Here is a 19,589-nt window from a genome sequence, read left to right on the forward strand (position 1 = left end):
ACATGGCTCACCAGTGGATTTCAAACTCCAAATCCCTCTTGCATGTGATAAACAGCACCGTCTGGAACTGACTCTTCTCATGGAGGTTACACTAAAGGGTAGACAGACAATTATTTCCCATACTTTTTTTTCTCTTTGACTAGGCGTAGAACATATTCCTGTCATCCTGAATTTTCCATTTTTCTTCACTCTTTCCCCTTTGCAGTTCAACACTGGGATCTGCAATGCTCATAAAGGTGTGTACAAGGAGCTTAGTGGCTTGGCTGCTGGGTGGAGCTGGGTGGTGACACACACAGCTCCCATGTGGAATTGAGGCTGGATTAACGCTGTGCCAATGGTGCTCAGACAGGAGTTAAGGGTTTAGTGGAGACAACAGCCCTGTTAGCACCAACATGACCAGCACAGCTGCTATGCTGACACGAGAGTTGCTTTGCAGTCCCCTTACATAGATCAGGTCTGCACCCAGACACAAAACTAAAAGTACTACATCAACACACAGCAAAAGGAAAACAAACCTCTCCTAGGTGGTTTTGGAAGCTTTTTCACAAAGACATTGGATAGATCTTCATGCATCTTGCGGAGAAACATGTCCAAATTTTGTTATTTGTTGGACAGCTGCCTCTGCTCTTGCCCAGCTTTCAGTGCTGCTTTTCCACACAGTAGTTTCCCAACATGTCACCAAGCTGCAAGACTAAGAAGGCCTTGGTGGATTATTCCTGGGTGGATAATCAATAGATCGCCATGTTTGTTGGACTTTTTCACCCTTTTTACTTTCTTATTGACTTACTGCTCTACTGAAACCTCAGCCATTTAGGAGGCAGATTAAGCCAGGACTTATTACATGTACTCTGAATTTTTACCATTTGTGAGCAAACTCAAACCCTAAAATTGTGGAACTAGGAAAACAACTTGAATTGTGATTTATTTCATAATCCAATCACCTTCTGCAAGTTCTCTACTCCATAGGACAGGGTTTGGTAACCTGTGACAAATGGGACGAGACAGTTTTGAGTAGCATCTTGCAAGACACTTGTATACCAGGGAATACTTGCTGCTTCCTACCTACCAATAGTCTGGAAACTTAGGCCAGGACCCCATGGTACCACTCATGCCATTCACCATTTTAGGGAGTCAGCTTTTCTCTCTGGAGGGCTCAGAAATGAGCCTCTGTTGACCCCCGGGCTGCTGCGCTGGAGACATGTGGCCCTCCATACTGCCTGGGGCTTTTACCCAGCAGCTCAGTGCACACCTTTCTTAGAAACATATTGCAACACAGTTCATTTATTTTAATGAGTGGCCTTAGGTATTAAAAGACATCATCACGTCACACGTTTCTGCCCACTTTTGTTGTTTCAATAGACATTTGTCTTTGAGATCTCTGTCATATATAGAGATAAAAAGACACCAAGAGTGTGGCCAGAAACAGCCAGAAACGGGAGCAGGCTGGGAACAGCCAAGCATCGTCTGGCTTTAGGAGAGACTTGTGAGCCTATCCTGTGCAGCTGCTCTCTTGTGACTTGAGCATTTTGTGTCAGAAGCGGTAATGAAGATAAAGAGAAATGAGAGAAGATCTTTCTCTTTACTGCTGAGAGGCTGCAGTTTCATGCAAGTGTATGAAGCTGGAGTGTTAAAGGCTTTGCAGGAATTGTCACCTGAGATACTGAAATCTGCATCCAAGGTCTATGGGGCATCTTCAGGATCGATTTTAGCTGCATCGGTATTGTGCGAGTGTGATATGGGTAAGGGCTATGCACTTCTCTTTATTCTCTGTGTAGAGAGATCAAATGTCTAGATATGCTGGAGCTGCAAAAGATCTTTTTTAATTGTTATCCTTAATCAGCAATTAATTCCTCAGACTTTTACAGTAGTTAATTCCTCAGAATTTTACTTTGTTTACATCTTTAAGATTGAAAGACATGGAAAAATTAACCAGCACAGAGAAAATATGCAAGGTATAGTTATCAAATAAGTCGTTGAGTCTTATTAATTTGAATTAATGATAAGTCTACCTAATATAAGAAATAAAAATGTCCTGCGTAATGTTTGGGGGTTTTGGTAGATTCATAAAACAGAAGGGAAAGAAAATATTGAATGTGGAGAGGATCAGTATTACTGTCCCATGAATTAAAAATAAATTTATAGTCACAGCTCAGAAATACACTAAGACGTAGAGCAAACAAGATTTTCTTCCATATCTCCAAATTTTATTTTAAGATGGAGGACATAGAGAGATGGGGTTAGAAAACAAAATACTTCTGCTTTTTGCAATGTTGAAGTTATTGGAAAATCTGGGTCCACACATAAGAGCTTCAGCCCTACTGAAGACAATGGCTCTTTATCAGTATTTAACAGCATGGTGAAATGCCCTTTTTCCAGGTGGAAATACACCTGAGAAAGTACATAACTAATAATTGCTTTGTCTTGGCTTTAGATGAGTTGCAGAAGCAGTTCATCAGTGGTGATATATACTGTTTCAAAGGGCTTTTATCCACTCGAGGGAAAATCCTTCACGTCCTAAAGGATGCCTTAAATAAATTTCTGCCTGTGAATGCCCACCAGCTGGTATCTGGGAAACTGCATGTTATCCTCACCCGCGTGCATGACTGGAGAAGCGTGACAGTTTCAGAGTTTGCCACAAAGGAGGACCTCATTCAGGTGAGAGCCTCCCAGGTCCCCCAGGGGAGAGAGGAGGCTGAGTGCGATTTATCTTTGCCCCGCGGGCATCCACGAGGGAAGCCTGGCTCTTTGCTGTGATTTGTCCTCACTGCCCTCTGAAGCTGTGGTGATTTTGCTCAACTGGGCAGCTGAGCTCCACCACAACCGCTGTCTCATTTCCCCTCCTCAAAGAGAAAGGGGGAGAAAATGCAATGAAAAGGGCTCAAGGATTGAGATAAGGACAGGGAGATGACTCAGCAATTATCATTACGGGCAAAACAGACTCATCATAGGGAGATTAATGTAATTTATTACCTATTACTAACAAGCTAGAGCAGTGAGAAATTAAAAACAAATTAAAAACACCTTCCCCCCATCCACTGTCTTTTATATGCTCCCCTTGAGCAGCTCAGGGGAAGGGGGCTGCGGTCAGTCCCTAGCACTTCGTTTCTGCCTCTCCTTCTTGGTCCCCCTGCTCCACGTGGGGTCCCTCCCACAGGATGCCATCCTTCCTGAACTGAGCCTGTGGGGGCTGCCCTCAGACAGCAGCTCTTCAAGAACTTCTCCCATATGGGTCCGTATCATGGGGTCCATCCCTCAGGAGCAAACTGCTCCAGCACAGGTCCAGCATAGGTGGCCGCTCCCTCCAGATCACCTGCTCCTGCATGGGCTCCTCTCCACGGGCTGCAGCGTGGAGATCTGCTCCATGTGGGACCCATGGTTGCAGGGGGACAGCCTGCTCCACCAGGGGCCTCTCCACAGGCTGCAGGGGAACTTGTGCTGTGTGCCTGGAGCACCTCCTGCCCTCCTGCTGCACTCACCTTGGTGTCTGCAGGGCTAGTTCTCACTCCTTGCTCTCCCAGATGCTGTGGTGCGGCAGGTCGTTTTTTTGTTTGGTTGGTTTTGTTTTTGTGTGTGCGTGTGTGTGTGGTTTTTTTCCCCTTCCTTAAATCTGCTCTCACAGAGGCACAAACAACATCGCTTATTGGCCTGGCTCTGGCCTGCGGGCAGGTCCCTTTGGAGCTGGCTGGAGCAGGCCCTTATCTAACATGAGACAACTTCTGGATTCTTCTCACAGAGGCCACCCCTGCAGCCCCCCACTACCAAAACCTTGCCACATAAACCCAATACAGAAACCAGACAGGGCGGCAAGCTGAAAAAAATCAAAAATGATCCCTTTTGATTCCTGGCTGAATTATATACAGGCCTGCGTACATGGGGAGCATAGTAAGGTGTTTCACAGGTTACCTTCCTCCTTCTCTGCCCCTGGCTGTGGATATCCTCTGTGGTCTGGTTTGCAACAGCCAGTGGTGCCCAGTGACCAAGCAATGGGTCCCATTTCAGTATCCACAGATGAGCCGCTGTCTCCAAAGGCAAGACATTTTCATGGCTCTTTGCCCACCAATGCACTTGTTTTCTCTCCCGTAGGCCCTGTTATGCAGCTGCTTCATCCCTTTGTGTTTTGGCTTTCTCCCTCCTCTGTACCACGGGGTGGTGAGTACTCCAGTGGTCCTGAGATCATGTCCTAGGTCAGGCCAAGGGCCCATCTTGCCTGTGTCCTTCCTCCATTGGTGGCATTAGGTGTGTTTGTACCCGTGTTTGCCACCAAAGTTGCTGAGTGCTGTGCAGAGGGAAGAGCTGAACCCAGGTGCCCCACTGCCTGACTACAGTACAGACCCAAGGGACCTCCTCACAAAAGCAGCTACCCTTAGTCTTTAGGGTTTGTGGTGTCTTTCTGCTACATTTTCCCACTAATCTGTTAAAGAATAAATGTTCAACAGGGAGACAGGATGTGGTGGTTGTAGACCTGGAGCACGTGAAAAAGACAGTGCTCAGGGCTGCTCCCTGGGAGACCTCCACAGCCCCCATCCCTCAGGCCTATTTGTGACTGGGTGGGGAAGAAACGCCATATGCACGTATGTGACACAGCTCTCCCCTCTTGGAGAAGGTGGCTCAGGGTTCCTTCTTTTCTCTCCTAGCGTTACGTTGATGGGGAACTCGGCATGTGGAAGGCCAACTTCACATCCCAGACCATGATCACCGTGTCTGCTTTCGCTGGCGAATATGACATCTGTCCCAAAGATTGCCCAGCTGCCTTCTTCAATTTCCAAATCTCTGATTGTATTTTACAGATATCAAAAAAAAACATCTACCGTTTCCTGTGTATTTTCCAGTGTCCCACAAAGCAAGTGAGCTACTTCTACAGGTACCCAGAGCCATGAGGCCCCTAGAGCTAGCTCATCTGTCCTGACTGCTACCTCCCTCCTGCAGGTTTGTGACCAGTTTTATGACGATGGCTACCGGGACACAGTCAACTTCTTAAAAAACCTGAGTAAGTGGTTGGGAATGAGGAGCAGGTAGGTCAGGTGATTCTCTTACAGTGCTGGTTTTCTGACAGAGGGTAAGGGATATGCTGCTGGCACATATAAAGTGACCGGAGGAAAGACTCCAGCATTTCTGACATTGACAGGATTACTTGAGTCCCATCCTTCTTGTGTCCAATGCTGAAGCTCCCTGTTTACTCCTTCCCCTCTGAAGGTGTTAGGTCACCTCTCTTCTTATGACATGCTGGGAATGGTAGAGTTTTCCAGGGAACAGACATGAGAAGCATGGGCTCTGGTGCCTTGTGTGATGTTAGACTTATCATCCACTGATGCACAAAGCTGATGCAAACAAAAATGTTTGGTGGTCCCTAACCCAGAAACCCAACTCAGATTAGCTATGCACTGTGGTCATCAGTCCTCTTGTTTTCCAGTTGCCTGTGGTCATGCCTCGCATTGCTGAAGTTGACCCATAACCTGTGAGAACTGTCTTCTCTTCCTCCAGGTTTATTTGGTATAAATTATCTTGCTGAGGACTTTACGCTTCCATTCGACAAGGAATTGTGTCAGAAAGGTGAAGGGACCCTGCACAGGAAGCCAGAAGCAAGAATACTTCACTCCAGGGCCACAGACCCTGAGGACATCACCAAAGAGAACATACTAAGCATCCAGACAGCACATGAAGTGGAGGAGGAAGACCCACACCACCCTTTGCAACCATCAGAAAGGTAGAGGACCAACCCTTTTTTTATCCCATCAATTTTCATTAGCTATGTGACACTTGCCCTGGTCTGAAAGGTTATTTGGGTTTTTACAGGCTCCATGAGCTGAAAACATCTGGAAAGGGAGAGATTCCCCTCAGTGGTTATTAGCAAAGCCTTGTGCTGAGCTTGTTTTGGGTGAAGTTTGAGGGCAGGTACATTTCCCCTGCTTCTCCCTGGCAGACTTCTGACAAATAGCACCTGAACTCCCAGCTGCTCACATTATCATTTCCCCCACAGATGAAGTACAGATCTTAGTCCGTGGCTAGCTCAGAAAGGCCCTTTGGAGGAGTAGCTCTTTCTTATCAGAAAGTGATTTACATTGTGAGGTAATAACTGGTTCTGCCCACACATCATTTAATTAAGGGTAAGGGAAGGAGCAGTATGTCTCAATAGTTAGGGCTGGCTTTGCTATGCCAGTCAAACCAAAATTTCTACTTAGTTATTCCAGCGTGCAAGAAAAGATTTTTAGAGCTGCAGATAAACCTCTGCCTGAGTTGGTTTTAAGCAAAATAAGCCAAGTTTAAACCCAGAACTTCTAGTTTTCTGAAATCCTGTGCAAAAATAATGCTCAATCCCACTTCAATTTTGACAGGGAAAACTGTTGAACTCTAAACATTTCAAATTCCAGTTTGTATTTTTGTTACTAGCAGAATACAATGAAGTACATGCTAGGGTGCATCATTGTTTTTCCCTTTATTATTTCTTTTGTTTTTCGGAGTCTTCCAGCATTTCCAAGTTTGTCAGTTTAGGGGAAATTACACAGCTTTTCCAACATGGTGGTGATTTAAAATGTTACCACATACACTGAAGAAAACAATGAAAAAAGATACAAATATAGTGGCTTCTACACCTAGGAGGACCACACCAGATGAGAAATACAGAGGGGGGAAACAGGGCCCTCACCATTCCATATCTAAAAATAAAACCTTGGAAAATGAATGCAAAACCTTAAATGAAAGCAAAAAAGACATTTCATTTGAAAACCAGTGTAAAGTACTGACAACTCAACCTGTGGAAAGAGACCTACTGTGAAAATGCATAATAGTTTGCATGCTTGCTTGTTTATCTCAATCAGTCTGATCTACATGTAGCTTTTGAAAGCAGCAGAGTAGGAAACAGGTTTATTTGGATGTTGGACAGGGTCTGGACAATCAGGGGTTCCTTTGTCTCTAGTTTTGAGGGTAGGAATTAAAATGAGCTTTCCCTAAGCCAGCAGCTGGGCTATAACAGTTTTCACTAACCTAAGATCACATGTGGTAGGAATCAAGACTTATTTGTTAGGCCAGATAACAACCAAGACATCAGTAAGGGCTCAGTCTCCTGGGGAGAAGTGCCTCAGATTTTTCATGGCTGGGAAGGAAAAGCCCTGATTTAGGTCAGAAAAAGGCTATTTCATTGTCTACGTGTACAACACTGTAAGGTCATTGGTGTAACTAAATAAGTAAGGGTATAAACCTGCACACAACTCTCAACTGTGCTCCTGAATAAGCCAGAATAGCTCCAAAAGGACTATTGTTCGTGTAAGGCTTGAACAGGAGCAAAGTTCAGGCTAGATTAGTGAGTTAATCACAAACATTTGCCTCTTTATCCATCTGCCCAGCAGGACATTTTGCAAGCCCTTAGTATCTAACATAGAAACCGAGTCAGTCCAAGATAAAACATCTGCAGCAAAAACCCTGAGACACAGGATAGGACACATTTGTTTTGTTTTCGCTCAGTTGCATGGATCAGGCCCCAAGACTCCCCTCCCACTGGATCTAGGGTGGGATCTAGCTTCAGAGAAAGTACCTACTGCTTGGATTGTGTCCAAACCTTCATCACAGCTACCTTGGGCTTCATATCTCTATGGGATTCAGTGTAGACTAGTCCAAGCAGCAGAACAGCAATATGGGGACATTATTTTAAGGATTTCAAAACATGCTTATCCTATTACATTGGAGATAACAGGAGGGAAGGAAGCAGCCCTATCAGGTATTTGAATCCAGTTTGTCACAGAAGGGTCAGAAGAGTCAGTCAAATTGACCAATGTGGTTTTACTCCCTTTAGGGCTTTGCCAGCTACAGAAGATTGTTCCTAATGCGTCTGCTACCTTTGACCCCAGTTTATGTTTTAAAGAGAAGCGTGCAACTTGCAACCCAGCCTGCTGACACACACCCAGATGCATTGAAGAGCACACTGGCAACAATGTCACCAGCACAGGCTGGGCCACAGCACTCTTCCTGTCCCCCCAGGCCTCATTACCCTACCTTAACAGAGCTGTTTGAGGAGAAATACATAATCTACTGCATGGTTTGAACGGGGTGCATCTGGCTTTCCCAGCTTGTATTGCCAGGGTCGAAACAAGCTCCTGCATGAGATGATTCAAAGAAATGTCAAACTTTGCCTTTGCCCCTTGCAAAGATTCCTTTGTGCCATTAGCCCCAAGCTTGTGCAGAGCAGACAGCACCAGATGTGCTTGCTTGAAAAGATGAAGGCTTAATAAAGCGTAAAGCAGCTGATATGTATGATGAGTCACTAAATACTTAGGTCCTAACACACCTCTGCAGGCTTGTGGTATGGGAGTTCTGTTTTAGGTGTTCCTTGTAGGCTGTTTTTTGTTAAAAGAAAATTCCTGAAGTTTTGCTAGCTTTGTTTGATCAAGCACCATACCACGTAACTGGGGCAGATGAGATGCACTTGGTAGTTCAAGCTATGCTCCTGTTCTGTGGCTGAGATTTGCAGACAAACTTAGTGGATTTGGATATCCAGTTCTTGTATGACAGTTTTCTTTGGGGGATTTTAATTCCCATTTGAGAGATACTGTAACTGTCTGAGGCTGACTGAAATGGCCCTATCCTGCTAAAGGGTGGTGGTACTTGCTAGAGAGACCAGGAGCCTGGTAGAAAAGCTGTTGCACAGTGGGGCTGTCTGCCTGCAAGGGAAGACAGAAGTGCAGTATAAGGTAAAGCAGATGACAGGCTGACCAGCCCTGCTCCTGCCTGAGAGTGGTGGGTGTCTCTGTCCCACCTCCACTTTGACCTGTGGCAGGGTAGATGGTCATAGTTCATGAGCTGGTTTTGAGCATCCCAGCTTTAGCTGAGGGGCTTGAGTTATATAAATCTGTCCAGTATGGAAGGGAGATAGGAACAGGTTTTGATGGATCCAACAAAAACAAGCACCAAGGTTTCTTTTAGCAAGCTCAAAGGTGCACATTGCAGAGAGAGTATTTCCAGGTCATTGATTTCAAGCAGAGATAGCAGAATGTAATTATATTAATCTTTGACTGAGCAGTCATAGTTAGCTTTGAATCTGTTTATACCAGTGCAGCTTTCAGCTATCCCACACTCAAGCCTGCAGTCCCCAGAGCTATTTGTATGAAACTTCCATCTATACTATTTCCCTTTGTGCAATTAAACAAGCTGTTTATTCAAATAAACAGCTTGTGCTGTTGTGCTGTTTACTGCCCATCAGGAACCAACAAATGCGGGAGACTTGGTTGGGGATACAGCCAATCCATCAGCATCTGATGAGCAAAAGGTGTTTGGAATAAGAGTGCTGCCATTTTTTTCTACTTACAGACGAGCAACAAGAGGTGTGTTTGCCTAGATTGTACACTGCTTGTATCAGCAAATGACAGAATGATGAAAAGAACTAATGTATTTGTGAAATGTCAGCTCTCCCTGTGTAATAGATACAGTCTCCACGACTGCAATGCTTTGAAGAAGGAGAAGGGTTAATCTTTAGGCTTCTCCATCCTTCCTTCTTAATTGATGCAAATTCAGTGTGGTCCAAAGGTGCCCCTACATCCACTGGCAGGAAAAGCAGGCCTCCAAGTGCATTTGGAGCTCAAGAATAGGTAGTTGGTAAAATAATTTCAGGAAGCTAGATAAAAATGAATTCATGCCCAGTGCTATGCTCCCTAATGCCTTCCCATCTGTGTTTCACTTTGAAAGTTTTTGACACGTTTAAAATGTAACGTTTCCTGGCAAATGCCTGTCCTGCAATCTGGATTAAAGAAGGGAGAGGGATGCTTCTGGTGGCCAGTGGCTAGGTAAAACAGTGGCTGGGTCATACATGCATGCAAGTAAAGATGCTGGATCCCTCCTGTGCAGCCTGTGGTTTGGCTGCAGATGCAGCACTGCAGTGCTTTTCCTTGGCCATCATGTTAAAGCTGGTCAGGCCTGGATGGGGAGACTGCAGCAATAACTCTAGAAACAAAATCAGCCCATTTCCCCAAGTGAAAAAGCCATTCCTGTAAAACTCCACAAAGACAGCAGCCACGCAGCCGTGTGAAATGATCTCTGGTGTCACCCACTGCTTCCTGGGATGGAAAACTACTTGGCGTTGGAAAACCCCAGGGCCCATCCGGGATGGTTACCTATGGGAACAAGTGGGTGGTTAATTGAGCCAGGGTCAGTTAACCAGTATGGACAAAAAACATAAAATAAAAAAATAAAAAACAGGGATGTCTGACATTGAAGGACTGTTTCTTGGATGAGGAATTGCACAGCAATAGCTGCCTGCAGGATAAAATCTTTCTGTGCCAGTCCCTTTCCAGCTGCCTGCAAAGTAACTTGAAAGCAGGCTTTAGATAGGCACAGCTAAAAAGTCTCTGGCAAGTTAACTGCCTTGAATACTTGACAGTTCAGTACCAAAATGCCACTTGGGATTTTGGTGGACATGCCTCACGTGTCCTCCTAGGACAGAGCCCAGCATATAAATGTTCTGGAATACATTGTCATAGGGAAGTGGCGCTAGGCTGTTTTGTAGCTTTTTTCAGATGTTACTGAATAAATAGTACAACATCCCAGGGTAAAAAATAGTTACTTTAAAGATGAAGTACCCCAGATTGGAATTTTTAGCCAAACTCAGCTTCAGTGACCCATAGGTGAGCTCCCCTGGGGTTTCCCTGCTCTGCACCCTGCCCTCCCTCTGCCCAGGCATCTCACCCCCTGGCCATGGCTCTCTTAGGCAAGCCAGGCACCACAGTTTGGAGGAGCTTCTGGAACTGTTTTGCCAGGGAGACGATGTCTTCCAGCAGCTTCCACAGCTGCTGCTTCAGCCTGCAAAAGCAAAATAAGCAGGTGGAGTTTAAGGTCTGGTAAGTACAGCAAAAGGGGGAGAGTCAACAGCAAATGCATGTGGTGATGCTTTTTCCATACCCAAGTAATCCTATGCTTGCTGCACCCACTCTCTCAGGGCTTGGCGTCAGAGAATACCAAATCTTCCTGCAGAGGAAGGAGCTGCTGCTAAGTTTACCTTGCAAAGGCAGTGGGTGTGCATCAGCTTGCCCTGGTTCATAGTAAAACAGGGACTTGCTGCCAGCGTGCACTGCCCCAGAGGCTGCTCTTGGTGTTTCCTGTAGAGCTGCCACCTGAAGGATACTACAGCCTGTTACACACCCCAGCACCAGGCTTGTAGGGGTGCCTGTCTGCCCAGAGCTAACCTGGCACTATGTCGCTTCAGCCTCTCTTGCCACTGCTGAAGGCACAACCAGTTGTTTCTCTATCAGTCTCAGCTTTGATGCCTTTATCAAGATGGTCTTACCCCTTCTTGACGAAAGCCGGCAGCTTGTATGGCTGCAACAGGACCTTTGACAGTGGATCCTGCAGTCTGAACATCTCCTGCTTCTTCCACCGAGCCAGGCCTGCTCCCATGGGTGACAACACCGAAGTAAATAAAGACCAGTCATTAGAAATAACCCAATAAAGGCAACAATTCCTCCCGTCCAGCCACTCTTGCTGCAGCTCAGTCCATATGTACTGAGCCCATGCCAGGATCCAGCTTGAGCCACTCTTACAAAGCCTCTTTGCAATGGCTACTGCAGCTATAGACGTATTTACCCTAATAAGAATCTCAGTAATGCCTTAAATATAATATTGAACCCCTTAAAGCGTTTAGTGGCCTCAGCTACCCCCAAAACCCAAGGTCAGCACCCTGAATCCTCTACCTGGAAGGAAGTGTGGCACCAGGTACTGTGGCACCCATTTGCCCAGGCTATTCAACATCCCGTTGGGCTGCGGAAAGTCGCTCTTCCCACACATGCTGGCAAAGCGGAAATTGCCGTCAACGTAGTTAAAGCCAAAGGCATCTGTGAGCCATGAAAAGAAAGGGCTGATGTTTGGCCAACCGCATTGGCTATGCGCTGCTGAGCAGGTCGTGCTTCTAGGCTGCTCTTCGGGTCCTGGGGTAATACTTACTGTTCCTGCACAGGAAAAGGGCAGTGTCCTGGTACCCTTGGGAAAAAATGTCGTTCAAGATCTGCAAAGAGAAACACTAGAGGTCACTAAAGAGCTCTCCATTCAGGAGAGAGAGGCAGAATGTATGCAAAGCTGTTTTGCTGTGGAGGGTTGGGAGTGACAATTTGGGACGGAATTTGGGTGGTTTCCAGCCACCAACACACTGGTCCTTTGCAGGCTGTCAAACAAGGCGGGACCCTATCCCAGGCTGGTCACCCATCAGCAGTGTCCACTAAAAATACACTGCAAAAGGAGTGGGGACTGCCCCAAGGCAGTCAGCGTCTGACTTCTTCCCATGAAATCCAATTAATTAATGATGGAGACTGATGTGAACCCTAAAGCTTGGGAAGGCAGATCCAGCACTAATTTGTTTTAACCAAATCAAAGGTAGGACGAGGGCCTGGTGTGCTTACCATGGTGCTAGGCGGAAAGAGGGCATAGCTGATCCTGCACAGGTTTTCTACCGAGATCTGAATGCTGCCATTAAAGATCTGGAAACAGTAGAAGATGGCGGGACAGTCCCGTGGACAGATATCGAGCTCTCCCGTGAATGGGGACACAGTGATCACGGCTTCCTCCAAGCTGGAGACAGGCTGCAGACCTGTGAATCCTCCATCAACGTATCGCTGAAGGGGAAGAGCAGAGGCAGGATTTGCTCCAAGGGTTGCTACAAAGCACGTGTGAGGGCAGCATCACCTCGCCTAGATGCCAGCATCTGCCAGCTCCTTCTGCTGGGTGCCCTGCCCGCAGCACCCAGATGGCTCCCCAGCCAGGTGCTGTATAATACACAGCACTTCTTAAAACGGAAAAATTATTATTTTAGTTCATAAAGCTTTATAAAGTTGTTAAGAAGTCATACAGGGTCATATAAATTTAAAGTCTTGAATCTCAGGTTTGGTCTTTTTCTGTTGTTACTGTGAGCCCAATCAGTAGGGTGCCCACATTTAGTAAGTGTCTGCAAATCCCTGGAGAATTACTCACTGGGCAAGGAAAATGTTATTCATTGTATTCCAAAAGGAACTGGAATTTAATGCTCAGCTTGATGGGATTTGAGGTTACAAGGACTGCAGCATATCAAATTAATATCAGTTCAGAGGAGTCTCATGGAATCATAGAAACACAAGGTTGGAAAGGACCTACAAGATCATCTAGTCCAACCGTCAAGTAGCAACATCACCAGGCTCTGGGCCCTGCACACACTGTACGCTTTGTGTAAAAGCTCTGCAGCCTGGGTCAGCTCTGGAGGCCTGGCCACAGGCAGCCATGGACACCCGAGGACTGAGCAGGGCCCATCAGTGCAGATCAACAAGAGCTGCGGAAAGGCCCTGGCTTAAAACCAACTGCAAACCAAGTATCATGGCTTCATGGGCTTTGACACACAAATGGGTCGTGATGCATTAACTGCTCTGTGGTCTGCTGCCACGCTGCATGGAGAACACGAGGTGCTGTGCTCCTCCTTCACTGAGGCTTAGCAGGAAGCCAGACCAAATCTGTTGACTTCACTGCAGTGTTTCATAGCAAATGAATGCGCACATGGTTGAGGGAGGATCCTCCCACAAACTTTTGATGTTTCATCCATGCAAGTCTGCACTTGAGTGAATGGAGACATCTGTGCTGCAGACAGATCCTGCCCGGGGTGACCGGATTGCGTGTCAAAGTCCCGAGTGTGGGCGTCCTCTCATCCCACTCTGGAGACCTGTGAGGCAAGAAGTAGTTATCCAGGCTCTGTCCATAGGCAAAGCATCAGGGGGCTCTCCAGATGGCCATTCACCCTAGATAATCATGGGATGGTATGAAGAGCATGCTAAAAGGCTTTATCATCTTCCATTAACAAAAGAAGGTGCCTAGACAGGTACTAGACAGCCTCCCTGCTGAGGGGAACATACGGTTTAAACCCAGGAACATACTGCTCCAAGCATATGTTTTCTTGAAAATATCACTCACCACACCTCGGTAGGATGGAGGGATGAACCCACAGTAGATAGGAAGAAAGCAGCTGCAGATGAGAGCCTGGGGGAGGAGACGAATTGCAGAAGTAAATGTTCTTATCAAAGTTGCCCTGAACAAAGGCTGCTCAGCTGGGTGCCTACAAATTCAGGCTTGACAAATCATCTGGAGCCGGGCTGTCAGCACCACCTGGGCTTTGCATGTGACTGTGCCCAGAAGAAATGTTTCAAGGCCAAAACATCTAATTTCAACAAAGCTTCTCTGGATAAGGGCATACCACTTCACTTCTGATTTTGTAGCTGCCAGCAACATTAAAGTTGTATATCCATATATCACTGTCCAAATGCTGCTACTAGCAGTGGCAAGGTGAAACTTTGGGGTCATTTTTCAGACTTGAGGTTTTTGGACAAAACCAAAACATCCTCACAATGCATTTTCATTCTGCTGGGTGTATAACCATTTTTTACCAATCTCATCAGCTGGGAATGAGTATCTCAGGCTCCTGGGTTCCTCTGGGGCACGCACCACAGGGTGAACACCAGCAGTTCTGCTGTCCTCTACTGGGACAAGCAAGTCCATGATCTCATGGTCAGCTTCATTAAGGTTTTACCCTGGGATTCTTTCCCTGGCAGCCAATTTGCTGGCTAATTAGCTATTTGTGGTTCAGCAACAGAGGCACTTTGTCCAGATATTTCCTCCCAGGAAAGTACTGAGGAAGTTAGAAAAATTACTGCCAACAGGACTTGGCCAAGAAGAGACCTGTTCAGGAAGCCGGGAGGTCTTGTTAGCATTAACAGCACTCTTTGCAAAAGGTCATTAGCACTTAAAGCTGACCAACATGCCAGCATCAGTTTTTTGAGGCTGGAAATAAACGTTCTTCTCTATAAGAGCATGATTTATTCCTGGCTGGCTTTGGACCTAACAGCATCCTTCTCCCTCTCCTCCCTCCCTCCAAGCCTGTTGGAGCTGATGGTGATGGGACCATGGCTTTGGCAGAGCTTCCTGACACTCTTCCTGTCTTGGGTAGAAAATAGTGCAGTTAACAGCATCGATGTTTAGGTACTTCCACCCTAAGAGGTGGGTAGAAGTCTTCCTATGGGCATCAGAGGAGGGTCCCGTTACCTGAATGAGCTCCTCCTTCGAGCTGAACTCAGAGACCATGACGTTTTGGCCGTCCACTACCCGCGTGAGTGAGATGTGCAGCCGCCCCGAAGCCACCTGGTAGGAGTCCTCTGGCAGCCTCCGCTGCAAAACAGCCCTGATATTTGCCAGCAAGCTGCACTTGGGAGAGAGAGGGCCCAGGATGGTTTTCCTGGCTTCCTTGGCAGTTGCAAAGAAAAATTCCTTTAGGTCATCTGATACGGGGCGGAGCGGGGGAGGAGGGAAAGACAGAGAAACAGTCAGTATTGCCGCTGCCCCTAGAGTTATATTTTCAATCCTATTTTTAACACTGCACACAGTTAAAGTATTTTATGGATCTGAGCACTATACCCTGGGATGACACTGCTGCTCTATCTGGGGACACGGTGATGAGGTGGAAAGAGGAACTTCACCCCCATGGTGTCCTCAAAGGACAACATGCTACTGAGCACAACCCCATTGGTGACATCCTCATGAGTGCTGAAGAGTGCCTGTCAAGGGTTAGGGACAGGCTCCAAAGTGCCCCAGAAAGGGGGAGGCAGCGCAGATGTGGGGTTGTCAGTGCCAGTGTGACTTGCACAACATATCCCTGCTCTGTGCAGGACTTTCCTGCAAGCTGGGCATCCTGTCTGCAGTGTGCTGGGCCTCCCCACCCATCTGGGCCCTGGCGACCTCCCAGCTGGTGTTAAAAGTCGTTGCAGACATTTGCACATCCCAGAAGCTGGATCAAAGGAGGAGAACTGCAGAGCCCCAGATGAGGGGGCAGCAGCCAGAGGTTTTGGAAGTAGTGGGAGGAAGAGAGTTTCAGTAAACCCAGTGGTCAGCACTGCTGGACTGATCCTTGGTCTGTTTGATGAAATGGAGAGGTTACCTGGGGGAATAGCCCACCTCAGGCAGCTAAGCTGTGGCCTTGTAAAGCTTTTCCAGCTCCCCAATCCTGCAAAGAATGATCCTTATGCCTGGGCAGGCCCACCAGGACTCTACACTAGCTTTTGTAGGGGCAGAGGTGCTGTCTTGGGAGATTGCTTTAAAAGCACAGACAGACAGACGGTGTCCTGAAGGCAACCGGAGCAACACAGGTATTAAGAGGTGTTATAACAGTTTGAGCGGATGTTTAGGCCATGTGGTGCGATGATTAACTCTCAGTGGGTTCATGTAGGGTCCTCAGGGACAATGAAAGAGCTGGAGACACCCCAGGCACTGCCTGGCTGCTCTGCTCCCTGGCAATGGGGAAAACCTGAACAACCAACCTGTGAGCTGCTGGGCAGGCAGTGATAGCTGGCTGCAGCTCCAGGGGCTCTGGCCAAGGGCATGAGGTTGGTTGGGCTGACCCCCACATGCAGTGCCATCACTGTCCCGCTGCATCAGCTTGCTGGTGACAACCGCGTGTCCAAGAGGTGACTGGTGGGATGGCAGGGGACAGCCTGGCTTGGGGAGCGCTGAGCTCCTCACCCAGCCCAGGCATGCAACTGCATCCACCCCGTGAGACACCTCTCCAGGGGCTGAGCACGCCCTTAACCCTCGTTCTGCCCCTCTTCTTGGCTAGAAACTTGGCTAGGTTTGGGCCTCATTGCATTTCCCTTATTAGAAACCCAACCAGATACATCACTACTCAAAAGATCTTTTCTTCTCCTGAAGAAGGTGCTTCAGATACAAGATCATCTGAGCATCTCCACTAAGGGGCCAGTGCCCAGCCAGCCCAGTGCAGCAGCCCCCTGTTCCAATGCTGATGCCACTGGTGAGAGCAGCTGGACCGACCTGCACTTGTGGGAGCCCCAGCTCCATCCCATTGCACCAGAGAGGAGAGCACTAGGGCCCTTGCTGATTTGTAGGGAAGTTCATCCCCACATGGGCAGAAAGGTTTCTGACAGAACATAGCCTGTTGTTTTGTCTAAATTTATTTGCCAAGTTCTGAATTATTTTTAGCTCCAGCTGAGTGACTCTACTGCCCATCAGAGGTTATAAGTGTTTTACATTTCCTCCTTGCTTTCTCTTTTATTATTTTGACCCTAAGAAGAGTGCCTGGACCCTGATCCTCCTGAACATCCATATCGCTTGATGCAGAGGCTGGATCAGCATTCAAAGGTACATCTTGCATACACTAGTTTACATACAGACTGCAATTAGAAACATGGTAAGATGTGATTATTAAAGTGGATTAACTGCTCTGAATTAATTCTACATGCAGATTTATTGCTAAGGGGGCCTATTTCCACATTGTCTAAAGTGGTTCAGAGTAAAAACCTCTTCTGCAGCAATAAGAGCTCCAGCCAGGAGTAAGGACCGCCGTTCCCCTGGTACATCCTGTCCCACAGATGAGCCTTGGTGCTTTTGCCAGCAGGAAAGCTTCTCTGCTATCTAGAAACAGGCATTGAGCGACATCTTCCCTTGTGCTGGATCAGTTGGTTGGGCTGACCCAAGCAGCATGCAAGTGGGACTGTTAACCCTACAGACACCCATGTGGCTGCCACTCACATCCCTAAGGATGCTAAGGGGTCTGACCCATGGGGAAAAGGGGGGATATTATGTGGGCATAAGCACGTTATATGTGCATATTATAATATGGCATAAGCTCAGCTGAACTTGCTTTGGGACACTTCTCGGCACTCCCTGGAACTGGCAGCAGAAGGGAAGGAGATCTGCTCCTTCAGCAGGAGCAGGTGGATGAGCCAATGCAATATACAGGTATGTCCAGATTTGCACATGTGGTATCTACCCAACCATCTGAGACAACATTCAGACAGCAATAACTGGCTTTTTCAGCTGACACCACCCAAAATTGCTTCAGGGTGACTGCCAAAAGTGACATCACCTGAGGATTTCTTTTATGCCTTATAAGTGATATGAGTTGCACCAGTAACACATCCCACCTCCCAACAGTGCTTAAGACATCATCACCTCCCGTTCCATTCTGAAATAAAAATTCTGTAGCAAAGAAACCTAGGCGGTCATTGCCTTACCGAGGCTGATGCCACACACAACGGCGGCAGCGATGAGTGAGCCGGCGGATGAGCCATAGACCTTGCAGGCGGATTTGAGCAGCTTGGGAGCCAGCTCCAGGAGGGACTGCACCACCCCAACCTGGTACAGGGCAAGAAAGCCACTGCCTGAAAAGGATAGCGAGAAAGGGGTGCCCGAAGCCCGCAGATCCTCCACAGTCATCTTGAGGTCAAATTTCTAGTTCAATGTCACAAGCCGTCCTTCACCATGTAAACGTCAAGCTCTTATCTCCTCTGCTTTCCTCAGGCTCCTCTCTAGCTGCAGCGGAGTTCAGAAGATGGATTTTTTGCCTTTTTTAATGATAGATCCCAAGGTGTTTACATTCACAAGCTACTTCAGTTGCCTCCTGTGCTAAAACCAGATTTCCCCTGGTCTAAACAGCTCCTGCAATCCTCAAGGATGGCCAGCTCCACTGCTCAGGGCTGAGTCAAGACTTCCCTTTTATAACGAGTGATCCTAAGTCCCGTCAGCGGCCACCTGGAGATGGTCCCCACACTGCTGTGCCACCATGCATCAGAGCAGCCACGCAAATTTTCCTCTTTGCTTCATGCTTTGTTCATCAAGGGTGTTTTTCTAAATTGGATTCACCTTCAATCCCGGCTTAGGCACAGCTCGGTACTGAGTGAGTAAAGGCTTGTATAAGACACTTAAAGCCAGAGGGTGTTACACAAGGAGTGGATGTGGGGTGTTACACAGAGTGCTGTGATAGGTTTGGAAATATCTCTTGTAATTGCTCCCTGTCAGAAACTTTTTGTCTCTGCCTGACTTCTGGATATTCTTTGGCAAGAAACCCAAGGAGCTGGATTTTCTTTTCTCTTCCCCCTGGCTCTGCGCTTTGTAAGGTCCCAGGAGGATCCCTGCAGCAGCGCTGTGCTCCCCAGATCCTGGGATACCGACCCAAAGTGCAACTGCCTTCAGGCTGCCTCCATTAAAAATTAAAAACAGGGAAAAAATGAATAGATTTCTAGTGCCTTTTTTTGCCTTAAAAACCTAATGCTGCTGTCAACATGCAGAATAAAAATTGTCATTTTAAATAGATTTATTAAATATTACTAAATAATGCGTCACTTATGTTGTCGAAACACATATGCATAATGTTTAACGAATAGTACATACGCTACCTTCAAGGTTGTGTGTCTATTATACCCATATGCATAATATGGACATGTACTTAACAGGCATGCTTCAGGAGAGACTTCTCATTCCCTGGGCTGGTGTGAAAGCCTGGCCAAGACACTGCAAGGAAATGGGACTGTCCCAGCATCCAGAGGAGACCTTTGCAATGCTGTTCCCCCCTGAATCTCAAGAACTTTCCTTGTCCTCTCCAGCCACGGCTGAGTCCCCTCTGCCCCACTGGGGGCTGTATGCTGTGTGGTGGTAGCAGAAGCTCTGACCTCAATGTGTAAAATGCTTCTGGATTGGAGTTTTGTTGGTAGCTGCCATCAGCAGATGAGCATCAATTGCAAGTACCCCTGGATCAGTGTCACTGCATGGCCAGGGATGGCCTGGGCCACAGGACAAGAAGCAGCAAGCCACCAGCTCAT

The 19,589-nt window shown here is 47.2% G+C and overlaps 1 protein-coding gene and 1 long non-coding RNA gene across 2 annotated transcripts; one reads left to right on the forward strand and one right to left on the reverse strand.

Annotated features, from left to right (window-relative positions):
• Nucleotides 1-4,739: 4,739 nt before the first annotated feature.
• Nucleotides 4,740-5,641, forward strand: LOC118260412 (uncharacterized). The gene is made up of 3 exons (XR_004782226.1): nucleotides 4,740-4,844; nucleotides 4,927-4,987; nucleotides 5,482-5,641. It is a non-coding gene; the product is annotated as an uncharacterized LOC118260412 (long non-coding RNA).
• Nucleotides 5,642-10,664: 5,023 nt separating this feature from the next.
• PNPLA1 (patatin like phospholipase domain containing 1) lies at nucleotides 10,665-18,207 on the reverse strand. Its single transcript, XM_035570620.1, has 8 exons — nucleotides 18,006-18,207; nucleotides 15,028-15,260; nucleotides 13,903-13,968; nucleotides 12,372-12,584; nucleotides 11,920-11,980; nucleotides 11,670-11,810; nucleotides 11,267-11,366; nucleotides 10,665-10,782 (listed from the first exon to the last, which is right to left on the reverse strand). Exons 1-8 carry the CDS (start codon nucleotides 18,205-18,207, stop codon nucleotides 10,665-10,667), a joined length of 1,134 nt encoding a protein of 377 aa, XP_035426513.1.
• Nucleotides 18,208-19,589: the final 1,382 nt, after the last annotated feature.

Source organism: Cygnus atratus, chromosome 24 (assembly GCF_013377495.2).
Source record: "Cygnus atratus isolate AKBS03 ecotype Queensland, Australia chromosome 24, CAtr_DNAZoo_HiC_assembly, whole genome shotgun sequence".
Classification (NCBI taxonomy): domain Eukaryota; kingdom Metazoa; phylum Chordata; class Aves; order Anseriformes; family Anatidae; genus Cygnus; species Cygnus atratus.

Excerpts from the sequence above, each read along its gene's own strand:
- PNPLA1 (XM_035570620.1), bottom strand. The coding sequence starts at position 18,207 with ATGACTGTGGAGGATCTGCGGGCTTCGGGCACCCCTTTCTCGCTATCC. Across the intron at positions 11,811-11,919 it reads CCTTTTCCTGTGCAGGAACA|ATGCCTTTGGCTTTAACTAC; the intron begins GTAAGTATTACC and ends CATGGCTCACAG. Across the intron at positions 11,367-11,669 it reads GGTGCCACACTTCCTTCCAG|GCCTGGCTCGGTGGAAGAAG; the intron begins GTAGAGGATTCA and ends CCATGGGAGCAG.